Below are 13,050 nucleotides of genomic sequence, written 5' to 3' on the forward strand. Positions count from 1 at the left end.
TTCAGAACTAAGGTTGCAGCGAGGGAGCCTGCAAACAGGGGAGCTTCCTTCCGTGATGCACGGTGCTCCTTTTGTCCTGCCCCTAGTAGGGGTTATAATGTTTCATCATCAGGCTTGACTGATGCGCCTTCTTCTTAAATATCCCTGATAAATAACCTCAGAACAGAAATAATGAAGAAGAATAACTTTCTCTGTGCCAGGTCTAAGGGGGGTACTTTACATGGAATATTTTTGTTAATTAGCAAAAATACTTCTCAAGAAGGTAGTAAAATGTATTTTTATTCTAATAAGTTTACAGAACTGATTTAAACACTCCCATTTTGTAAATCCTGTATATGCCTCATTACCAGGAGACTCATTACCCTGCCAGAGATGCCACTAGGCTGTGTGTGTGAAATCACTGACGTACTCTCCAGACTCGGGGCTTGTCACTTCACCCTACCATGTTGGAGAAATTTATGTTCTTGACATTTTTTTTCCTACTTTATTACAATTTTTTCCATTCTTACATAATAACTAATAAGTTATATGATACTCTAAATTACAAATTACTATATTAATTATGCTTAATTAATTACGCTTAATTTTTATTTAATTGTTTGTTTATTGTCCATGTCCTGACGATATTTATATTTTCTTTGTAATGATCTTGAATTATGTGCTCTTTTGCATCCCGTTATCAGTATTTATTTTTTATTATTACCAAGAAGTTATGGCCAGTTTTTTTTTTCTTTTGGTTTTTTCGAGACAGGGTTTCTCTGGTCCCTGTCCTAGATCTCACTCTGTAGACCAGACTAGCTTCAAACTCACAGAGATCCGCCTGCCTCTGCCTCCTGGGTGCTGGGATCAAAGGCGTTCACCGCCGCCGCTGCCGCCGCCACCACCACCCGGCTTGGCCAGTTTTAAATGACAGTATTTTTGGTTTCTTCCCCTAAAATTTTGCTGATTAAAAATAAATACTCTGTCAAACAGGTTAAATTGTACAGAGAATTCAACATGAGATGAGAGTACTAGACATCTTCCTGAACTGCATGGCAATTGTTACCCTTAATATACTGGATAAGTAAGAGGAGCCATCGGCATTAGCTTCTAGCTCTTGTATGGAGATGAGATGAATAAACAGCGTGAAATGCTGATTTAGACAATGTTTTTTAAAATGCTGTGATGCACTTGGTGTCTGACTGACTCTTGCTTAGTTAAATGTTTTGTAGCATTATAACATAGTTGGATTCAGCTCATCTTTTAAAGCAGTTGTCAGAAAAATATGGGCCAGCATGGTAGAATGTATTAGCTCAATACATTGTCTCCATTTTATTATGAAGCTGCTGAGGAAGCCGTGATATACAGCGCTGTCATTACAGATCTATTGTTAGGATGGTTCCACAGTCGTCTTTGCACTGCCATTAATTTATAGCAGTAAACAATATGTAGCCTTCCAACTGCAGCAAAGCAGAATCTTTTAATGAGGTGGATGTTATTACCACAATAAATCAGTGCTTTCCCGTAATGTATAATTCAATGTGTGTATTCCCACTGTAACTTCTCTGAGTAAGCTGATAGTGTATCATTGTCATTGCACAGCTCCACTGCTCCTTATTTTTTTAAACCTTCTTTTATTTGGTGACTTCTTTTTTATATGCTTGCAAATAAATGTGGTATGTCTTGATAGCTGTCCTGTAGCAGGCTTCAGAAACCGGCTGTGACAATACCAGCCAGAGTCGATACTGTGGGTTCTACCTACATGGATCTCAGTGGGATGCCTTTTCTTTCAGATGCTAGTGAAATCAATCCTAATTGGTCTTAGCATTATATTCAAGAAATGTGATTCTATAACTATTGATTCACTGAGGTACTCATTTGGAGAGTAATAAAAAGAGGAGCGGATAAAGTGTACAGTTAATACGCTGCTGCACCATACAAAGGCACATTGATTCTATTTTTAATTCACATAATTTGTCTTCTAGTGATTTTATTTCTTTTCTTCCTTTTACATGGCTGTATCTTTAGGGATAACAACGAAAATACATTTAAAGGCCCTCCACATTGGTTCTGTAACAAAGAAAGAATTCCTGGGATGAGTTTGATTTTTACCATATATTTAGTAAGTCAGATATAATTCTTTAGTACTGAAACTAATAGTTTAAAAGAAGGTATTTTAAAATTAGTAATGTGACACTGACTTAAAATAGTAATCATCTATGTTTTTGAAAATTAACTTGTAAAGTAAAAACTGACAATATGAAACAATGTTGGTCAGAACCAAGGTATTGTTGAAGGAGAATAATACTGATTGTTAACAGTTTTGAAGGTAAAATATCTAACAATTTAAGAAATACAGCCAAAGTGATGACTTCAAAATGTTGCTTATAATCCTAATATAAAAAGTAGTTCAAGACCTGGTCTGAACATTGTTTCCTTTTCACTGTATGATTTATGAATATATTCATTTTAAAACAAATGTTATATATTTTAGGTTAGCATTTTCCTCATGAATAGTCGGATATTTTCTTGATCTTATAAATGTGAATAACTTACAAAATTTCCTAAGAGATATAAAACAATTCTATGTCTTATTAGGGAAGCTATTTTTGAATTGATATTTATATTTTAAGTAAGGAGTAGAAATTTTTCTGCAGATCAGCGTGTTTCCATAGACTAAACTGTAATTTAATGTGGTTGATCTTAGCATTCTTAAAGCTGCAGCCCTTTCTCAGTGTCTCAAGGATACTCTGTCTTCCTTAAGAAAGTGTCAGAATGTTGTTCATTGTTTATACAATTCTTATATTCCCTGAATAGCAGCAACAGCCATTTTATGCCTGTGTCAAGCAATGCGCTTGATGCTTTATAGGCAATTGTTTTATTTAAACTCTTTTTACCTTGGTTCTAAAAGATTATTTTAAAAAGAGTAGTTAGCATTCATTGAGTGTTGCCATACATGGCTTGAAGGACCTTAATGTATATACTTACTTTATTTTCCAAACAACCTTCTAACTAGGCATGTGTTTTTAAGTGAGACCAGGGTCTCCACTTTGCTTTACTGATTCTGGAACTTCTGTCGAAATGTTTTGTTTTCCAGTATAAGATCATAATGTCCTTACCATTTCTTGTTTTTGCTAGTGGTGGTGGTGAGGGGGTGGGGTTGTTGTTGTTGTTGTTGTTGTTGTTGTTAATTCATGAAGGCTCTTAGAGGCTAGGTCAGTGTTGGATTTCTTCCTCTGTCTCTTTCTACCTTATTGTTTGAGGCACGATCTCTTACTGAAACTGAAGCTCAGTGATTAGACTAAGGTGGCTGGCTTTCCAGCAAGCTCCAGGGATCTGCCTGTGTCTGCCTCCTCAGCATTACAATTACAGGTGTACATCACCTTGCCCAGTTTCTTTTTGCGGTTGCTTCGGATTTGAACTAGGTCCTAATGCTTGCAATTTAAGACTTAGCTGATTGAGCCATCTCCACCGCCGCCACCATCCTCTAACTTTTTATTCAACTGATGTTAGTAAAATGTTCTAGTTGAATCTTACTCCCTTTCTCTTACATCCTCTTTTCATTTAGCCCCTTTTACCAGCTTTGTTCCATCGTCTGCTCGGAGATAGAGTAAGCCCTCTAGCTCTAGGATGTTTCTGGTTGTTGCTACTAATTATAGGTGCTTTCTAAAGTATGGCTGCAGCTCATCTTCACTTCATGTAATTCTCCTTTGGGATTGATTAATTAAAAAACTGTGTGTAAAAGCCTGGTGGTGGTGCACGACTTTAATCCCAGCACTCTGGAGGCAGAGGCAGGTGGATCTCTGTGAGTTCCAGGCCAGCCTGGTCTACAGAGCTAGCTCCAGGACAGCCAGGACTACACAGGGAAAATCTATCTCCAAAAGCAAAAAAAAAAAGGGGGTGGGGAGGGGAGGAAGGAAGAAAGAAAAAAAAAAGGCAAAATTTAAGTAACAAACAAGCAAACAAAAGACTGTGTGTAACAGAAATGACAGGTTTACCTATCACTTAGTTATCTGTGTATGTTTAGCCATGCTGGAAAAAAGGGTGGTGGTGGTGAATTTTTATGTTTGTTCTTTGAGTATAACACATTTGGTTTTCTAAGTGCAAATACATATATTTTAAATTCATATTTTCATGCATACTCACAATATAATCTTAAAAGAATGGAAGAAATAAAGGATGATTACATTTTATTTCTTTCTCTCCCTCCCCTTCCAATTGCAGCCAATAGGAGCTTTGAATCCCAAAAGAGCAGCATTCTTTGCAGAACGATTTGAGTCATGGGAAGATGATCACGTTCCAAAGTTCCACTATGGTACTCATTACTCAACTGCAAGTTTTGTTCTTGCATGGCTTCTAAGAATAGTAAGTTCAATTTGAATAATAGACCATGACTAAATAAATGCAATGTTTTAGAGAATGTACAATGATTGGAAATCATCAGCATTTTTTGAATATTGAAAATGGTTTCAAACAATTGAGCTTTTAAATATATATGCTTTAGCAAATATTTTGTGCTATAACCATAAAAATGTTTCCTCTGGAATTGTATGGCTATCTTCTTCAAATCTGTGTCTTCAGATGGTACCTATTTTACCAGATTAGCTGAATTCTTTTCAAATGTAACATGTTTAAATAAGAAGTAACTAAGGTTTCATTAACACAGGCATGTATTTACACATTCTTGTAGTTACATTGCTCCAAATAGAGTAAAGATGTGTTTGCAAATAACCAGCACTTGTTGTATATTGATAACATTACCTAAACTGAAATGCTTCTATAAAACTGAAAGGTAATTCATCTACCAAACTGTAATTTCTTTGGGAAACATTAGCAGCACGTCATTAATTAAAGCTTGTTAGAAGAGTATATACAGACGTAAGTCTTAGAAGTAATTTATAGGGCTCCTACTGGCAAGCAGTTACCTACTCATGTGTGTTTAGGTGTTCTTTAACTAAGAGGGGGCTTTTAAGCTTTCCAAACAGTTTTCTTTTCTTAATCATAAATTGTGAGCCATAACAATAGAAAACTTATGTATTGTACTTTTTCCTGAATACTGAAGCAAATATATCTAATTCAAATCTAAATGCTATTAGTAATCTATTCTTGGCAATGAAGGAAGCTGATGGAAACATTACAGATACCAAAATTTTGAAGACATAGAAACATTCAGAAAAAAGTTAAGAGCTCTAATAAAATAATATGGCTGTAACTTGCATTCTATACATTGGACATATTACAAACTAATGACTATTATTAGTTAAAAGTTTAGGTATAAAGATTTATAAAAACCTGAAAGAACATAAAAATTTTTTCACTTCTTATTTTTAGGAACCCTTTACAACCTACTTTCTAAATTTGCAAGGAGGAAAATTTGATCATGCAGATAGGACTTTTTCATCAGTGTCCAGAGCATGGCGAAACAGTCAGCGTGATACATCTGACATTAAGGTACAGATATATTTCATCTTATGGTTGTTTCTTATTGAGTAGATGTTCACAATTGCTCTCCCCTGATCCAGCCATATTTATGGAAGGTCAGCCTCAGAGAATGGAACCTCAATTAAATGGCCAAGAACTACTATCCATGACTTTTTTTTTTCTTTGTATGTTTTTGCCTGTCTGTCCACCCATCCTGAATGTCTTTCATCTCACTAGTTGTAAAGTTTTCATTGTAGTGAAGAAAATTACCAGAGTCTGAAAACAGGAAAAATCTCAGGGATATTTATTTGGATCTCTCAACCCTCCATTCGTAAAATAATCACTATTATAGCTAACATAATCCTTGCTAACCTTCCACTTCTATCCTCAGAAGTCCAGTAATTGATTTTCTTTATGTACTGTCTCTTTCTGCAAGAAACTGAATTGGGTGCTATTAAAGTATAATGAGACACACCTATTGTTTTTAGGCTCATTGTAGTCTTATAAAATAATATAACTTCTACATACATAATTGTACCATATGGGGGGAAAGTAACACATGAGAAACAGGCATTTGAAAGAAGAAAAGTTATTTTAGTATGTATATGTTACTATAGAACACTTATAAGACATAGTGGGGTGTTAATGGCATGTCACTTTTAGATATGCTACTTTACAATGAAAAATATACTCTTCTGTTTTATTTGACATAATATCTAAGTTACATTATAATATCTAAGTTATATATTACAATATAATATCTAAGTGATATTTGCTATATCAAAGATTTTCTTTTGAAATTTTTATTATATGCAATAATAATCTTTTGTATTAGAGCGTCTGTCAAGATTTTTTTGATCTCATACAATACTCTGAAACACTGTAGAAGTGCTCTTTAGAATCGTTGTTAGTGAGTGGGCCAGTTAGATGGCTCAGCCAGTAAAGTGCTCACTGTGTAAGCTGGATAACCTGACTTAGTTCTCAGGACCCATGTAAAGATGAAAGGAGACACAAAGCTCCACAAAATTGTCCTCTAAACTCTGCATTAATGCATTGCCATGTGTGTATTCGCCATGCATCATACAAAAACAATAATAAAATCTTTTTAGAAAGAATCATCATTAGGTGAGTTTTATTGATGATTAGGTGCATATAATAGAAATAGTTAAAAGAGTTAATACCTGTTGTTGAATTCTGCCTCTATTCCCAACTCATTAATTTCATACTTAACTATTGAGAAGTTATAAGAGATGGGAATGGTTACATTTAAACATATATTTAGCTGACATTTTGTTGCCCAAATGAAGACTTTGGGATTCTCTTTTTATTCTCTGAAGTCTTTATTTCTTAAATCTCATGACCAAAATATAACTTTCTATTTAATTTTGGTAATAAAAGTATACACTGGAATTGTTACAATTTTGAGAATTATTTTTCCTTCTTTACTGAAGAGACATCGGATGTCTTTCGCTTTCTGCTTCTGTTTCTGTCAATACTGAACATTCTTGGCTATGCTTAGATAGATAGGAAGTATGCGTGTTAGATTCTTTTGGTTTTGTTATTTCTTTTTTCATAAAATCCCAGACTTTTCCTCTCAGATTTTTTCATAGATTATATTTATTCTAAACCAATTTTATACATGGTTACAGTATATCTTGATTATGTCTATTCCCAATTTCTTCCTTCCATTCCTATTGGACCCTTCCCCAAACTATTGTCCCCAAGCCTTTATGTCTTCTTCTTTATTTTGTTTTATTTTCATACGATATATTCTGATCAGGGTTTCCTCTCCCTCATCTCCCACATCCACCCTACCTTCTACCTTCTCTCTCTCTCTCTCTCTCTCTCTCTCTCTCTCTCTCTCTCTCTCTCTCTCTCTCTCTCTCTCTTTCTCTCTCTCTGAAGAAAACAGTCAAGCAAATAAAAGAGACAATCAAGTAAGGATAAAACAATATGAAGAAACTGACAAAGAAAAAGGAACTGAGAAGGAGTATGAGAAATGCACACACATACACACGCTAAAACCTCAAAACTGGAAATCATAATATGCAAGCAAAATACCATGTATTGTATGAGAGAAAACTAAAGAAAAAATTCCAAACATAGCAGTATGAGACAGTATCCAATTATACCTTTGAGTTTGTCTTGTGTTGGCCCTCCACTGATGGGAATGAGGCCTGCCTTTAAGTATGGTTTGTATACCCAGTGAGATTCCCCTGTAGAAACTAATTTTTCCTTTATGAGTGTTTGTCAGTTGAAGATAATTTCTTTTCTAGGGATTGTGTCCACTTCCCCTCTCAGTGCTGGGACCTGATCTAGTTTGAATGTATACAGGCCCTAGGCATGCTGTCTCTGTCTCTGTGAGTTCATATGTGTGTCAGTCCTGTTGGGTCTGGAAGACACTGTTTTCTTTCTTGCTATCATCCATCCCACCAGGTCTTAAAATCTTTCTACCTCCTCTTCTATATAGTTCCCTGATCCCTGAGGGGAGGAATTTGATGGAGACAGCCTATCTAAGACTGAGTATTCCAAGGTCTTTCACTCTCTGCACACTGTCCAGTTGTGGGTCTCTGTATTTGTTCCCATCTACTGCAGGAGAAAACTTTTCTGATAATGGCTCAGTGAGACACTGATCTATGGGTATAGCAGAACGTCATTAGCAGTAATTTTATTACTATGTTCCTTTAGCAGAATAATAGTATTTGTTTTTCCTGAAGTACAAGTCTCAGGTTCTTGGACATCCGGTGTCAGGCATAGATTTCATCTCATAGAGTGGGTTTTAAATCCAATCATATAGTGATTGGTTATTATAGTAGTACTATATAGTAGTATTTGAAAAGATATGACCCCCCCCCCAAAGACTTACGTTTTTGAATCTTGGCCTATAGGGAGTGGCACAATTAGGAGGCATGGCATTGTTGGAGGAAGTGTGTCAATGTGGGAGTGGACTTTGATGTTCCATATGCTCAAGCTACACCTGGTGTGGGATACAGTTCACTTCTTGTTACCTGTAGATCAAGATAGAGAACTATCAGCTACCTTTCCAGCATCATGTCTGCCTGCATACTGCCATACTTCCCACCACAATGATGATGGACTATACTCTCAACTGTAAGCCAGCCCCAATTAAATATTTTCCTTTATAAGAGTTGCTGTGGTAATGGTGTCTCTTCATAGCAACAGAAACCCTAACTAAAACAGTTACTCCATCAACTTTTATGCCCCAGTTTCCCCAGCATATTTTGTAGTCAGGTCGCCACTGTAGATCAAAGGGTCTTGAGCTGGGCTGTTGTTTACCCTTATCCTCTGGTAGCATGCAGAGTACATTCCAGTGCCAAGAACAGTAATCAGTAGGGGTGAAGGCTCTAGGCAGGCACCAGCTAGACTTCACTTATTCAATGAAATATATAGGTTTGGTCGTCAGCAAGGGAGCCTTACCATCAGTTTTCAGAGAGCAGCCAATACCTTTGACAATACCCTGAGTTGTTTGAGGATTTCCATGGGCCCCCTTTGGCAACAACTCAATTAGATATAACCTTTTCTTGGCACTTGGGGTTTCACTTGGTGGCAAGAGGTTTCTATATGGGATTTGTTTCCCCCATTATTTAGTAATTCCCTTTAGATTACTTTCGTATATGTATATATTTTAAGAAGCGTCTACTGAATTAGGTTTCTGTGTGAACTCTCAAATAGCCCTTAGCTGTCCCTCTCTCTATTCCCTGCCTTAGTCCTCTGTTCCCTTCTCATCTCTCTTTTATCCTCCTGTTCCAGTCATCCCCCCATTTGACTCTTAAGTATATGTTCTATTCCCCCTTCCTTGGGAGGTCCTTACCTCCTCCCCAGTTCCTATCAAGGCTTAAAAGCTAACATCTATAGAAGAGAATACAGACCATATTTGTCTTTTTGGGTCTACATTACCTCCTTCAGGATTTTTTTTTCTAGTTTCATCTATTTACCTGTGAAACTAATGATTTCATTTTCTTAACTGCTGAATAATATTCCATTGTATAATATACCACATTTCATTATCCATTCATCTGTTGATAGGCATATAGGCTATTTCTAATTTCCAGCTGTTATTAATAGAACAGCAATGAACATGGTTGAACAAGCGTCTCAATTTGTGTATATGCTGAAGAGTGGTAGAGCTGGTGTTTGAGGTAGATCAATTCCCACCCTTCTAAGGAACTGCCACACTGGCTTCCATATGGCTGTACAAGTTTGCATTCTGATCAGAAATAGATGAGTGAGTGTTCCACTTCCTCCACATCCTCACTAGCACGAGCTGTTGTTCGTTTTATTCATCTTGGCTATTCTGACTGGTGAAATCTAAAGTGGTTTTTTGGTTTGCATTTCCTTGATAACTAAGAATGTTGAACATTTCTTTAAATGAATTTCAGTCATTTGTGGTTCATCTTTTAGATGAACTGTTTAGATCTGTACCCCATCTTTTAAATTGGGTTATTCATTTTTGTAATACCCAGTTTTTTTAGTTCTTTATATGTTTTAGGTATTAGCACTCTATCAGTTGTGTAGTTAGTAAAATACAAAATCTTTTCCCATTCTGTAGCCTGCCACTTTGCACAAATGATGGTGTCCTTTGCCATACAGAAGCTTTTCAGTTTCATGAGGACCCATTTATTAATTGTTGTTTTTAGTGCCTATGCTAATGGTGTCCTGTTCAGAAAGTCTTTTTCTGTGCCAGTGAATATTCCCCACTTTTTCATCTATCAGAATCAGGGTTTCTGGCCTTAGGTTGAAATCCTTGATCCATTTAGAGTTAAGGTTTGTGTACGGTGATAAGTATGGATCTATTTGTATTCTATAAGCAGCCATCTAGTTTGACCAGCACCATTTATTAAAGGTGCTTGCTTTTTTCCAGTGTGTATTTCTGGCTTCTTTATTAAAAAAAAAAATCAGGAGTCCATAGGTGTGTAGACTTACATCTAGGTCTTCAATTCATTTCCATTGATCAACCTGTCTATTTTTATGCCAGTAACATGCTGTTTTTTTACTAAGCTCTGAAGTACAATTTGAGACCTGGGGTGGTGATACCTTCCTCCAGCAGTTATTTTACTATTCAGGATTGTTTTAGCTATCCGAAGGCTTTTGTGTTTTCATATGAAGCTATAGGTTGTCTTTTCAATTTCTGTGAAGAATTGTGTTGGAAATTTAATGGGAATTGCATTGAATCTGTAGATGGCTTTTGGTAGGATGTCCATTTTCACCTAATTATTCCTCCAGATTCATAAGCATGGACATGGAAGATCTCTCCATTTTCTGATATCTTCTTAGTTCCTTTCTTCGATGTCTAAAAGATTTTATTGTAACAGTCTTTCGCTTGTTTGGTTAGAGTTTCCCCAAAGTTTTTGTTTGTTTGTTTGTTTGTTTGTTTGTTTGTTTGTTAAGGCTATTGTGAATGGTGGTGTTTCCTTGATTTCTTTCTCAGTTTGTTTGACATTTGTACATAGAAGCGCTACTGATTTTTCTGAGTTAATTTTGTATCCTGCTACTTTGCTGAAGTGTTTATCAACTGTAGAAGTTTACTGGTAGAGTTTTTAGGGTTATTTATATATACAATCTTATCAACTACAAATAAAGATACTTTGACTTCTTCCTTTCCAATTTGTATCCCCTTGATCTACTTCAGTTGTCTTATTGCTTTAGCTAGGACTAAAAGTATTGTATTGAATAGGTATAGAGATTTTACATCCTTATTGGTGAAATTATTAAGGCCATTCCACGTGGTTAAAAGGGAGGTTTATTTTGTGGGGTAACTTACAAGTGAAGGGATAGTTTACAGGGTCTGGAAAAGGTGTAGCGCAGTCCGGCGGTGTTCTCTGGAGAACTCTGCTCGGTCTACCTCCAGCGTCCAGGGTCCAGGAACCAAGAGAGCAGGCTCATCTGGGTCTCGGGTCTTTAGGGTCCTCTCTCGGCCCCGCCTTGTGGGCGTGACAGTTACCGAAGCCTCAATGGGGGTTGGAAATTCCAGATAAAAGCTGGAATGGCTACCCACTACACATCCTTGTTTTTTTTTCCTGATTTTAGTGGAAATACTTTGTATTTCTCTCTGTTTAGGTTGTTGTTGGCCTTGGTCTCTTTATAAATCACCTTTATTATGTTGAGGTATGTCCCATGTATCCCCAGTCTCTCCAGGACTTGTATCATGAAAGGATATTGGATTTTGTCATCGGCCTTTTCTGCAGCTAATGAGTTTATCATGTTCTTTTGTCTTTCGATGTATGTGGTCAATTATTTTATCGATTTAAGCATGTTGAACCATCCCTGCATCTCTGGGATGACGCCTACTTGATCATGGCGGATAATTTTTTTTTACAAGTTTTTTGCCTTTGGTTTGCAAGTATTTTATTGAGAATCTTTACATCTATGTTCATTGGTCTGTAATTCTCTTTCTTCTTTGTGTCTTTATGTGGTTTAGGTGTTAGGATAATTGTGACTTTGTTAAAATAAGTCCTTATGATTCTCTGGATTTCCCCAGTGTCTGTTGTCATGCCCCCCTTACTCTATAATTGTGTTAATTGAGATCTTCTCTCTCTGCTTTTTTATTAATTTGGCTAAGGCTTTATCAATCTTATTTATTTTCTCAAGGAGCCAACTCTTTGTTTCGTTGATTCTTTGTTTCTATTTTATTGATTTCAGCCCTGGTTTGATTATTTCTTGCTGTTTACTCCTTTGGGGTTATGATTTCTTTTTTTGTTTAAAGCTTTCAGGTGTGCTGTTAAATTATCCATAAGAGATCTCTCCAACTTCCTCTGTGTAGGTACTTAGTGCTCTGAACTCGCCTCTTAGAACTGCCTTCATTGCGTCGCATAGACTTCATTCAGTATGTTGTGTTTTCATTTTCATTCAATTCTAAAACGTTTTTAACATCCTTTTTAATTTCTGTCTTTACCCATTTTCATTCAATAGTGAGCTGTTCAGTTTCCATGAGTTTGTATCCAGCTTTAATATAAGGTGGTCAGATAGGATGCAGGGAGTTATTTCAATTTTTTATTTTTATTTTTTATCTTTTGAGACTTGCTTTGTGTCTAAGTATGTGATCAGTTTTGGAGAAATTTCCATGAGAAAAGGGAATATTCCTTTGTGTTTGGGTGAAATGTTCTATAAGGATTTGCCAAGTCCGTTTGATTTAGGACATTACTTAACTTCCAGCATTTCTTTGTTTATTCTTTGTCTAATGACCTGTCCACTGCCTAGGGTCAGTTATTGAAGTCACCCACGATCCCTGTGTGAATGTCAGTATGTGATTTTAACTGTACTGGTGTTTATTTTATGAATGAGTGTATAAATGTTTAGAATTAGTACATAAATATTTAGAATTGCAGTATCTTTTTGATGAGTTTTTCCATTGAAGAGTATATAGTATCCTTCCCTGTTTCCTCTGATTAGTTTTGGTTTAAAGTCTACTTTGTCATATATTAAAATGGCTATACCTTCTTGCTTCTTGTACCCCTTTGCTTGAAATATCTTTTTCCATCATTCTGCCTTGAGGTGATCTCTATCTATGATAGTAAGGCAAAGTTCTTGGATACAGCAGAAAGATGGATCCTGTTTTCTAATCCATTCTGTTAGTCTCTTTTTTATTGGAGAATTGAGACCATTAATATTGAGTGTTATCAATGAGCAGTG

The 13,050-nt window shown here is 36.1% G+C and overlaps 1 protein-coding gene across 2 annotated transcripts in view; it reads left to right on the plus strand.

Moving 5' to 3' along the window:
* Lrba (LPS responsive beige-like anchor protein) overlaps positions 1-13,050 on the plus strand; it is a 571,922-nt gene that overhangs the window by 411,609 nt on the left and 147,263 nt on the right. For both annotated transcript variants that reach the window (XM_006976444.4, XM_042279232.2), the window contains exons 44-45: positions 4,204-4,344; positions 5,311-5,430. In XM_006976444.4, the coding sequence (XP_006976506.1) occupies positions 4,204-4,344; positions 5,311-5,430 (261 nt within the window). The remainder of the gene's footprint in view (positions 1-4,203; positions 4,345-5,310; positions 5,431-13,050) is intronic.

The sequence above is a fragment of the Peromyscus maniculatus genome, chromosome 6, assembly GCF_049852395.1.
Source record: "Peromyscus maniculatus bairdii isolate BWxNUB_F1_BW_parent chromosome 6, HU_Pman_BW_mat_3.1, whole genome shotgun sequence".
NCBI lineage: Eukaryota > Metazoa > Chordata > Mammalia > Rodentia > Cricetidae > Peromyscus > Peromyscus maniculatus.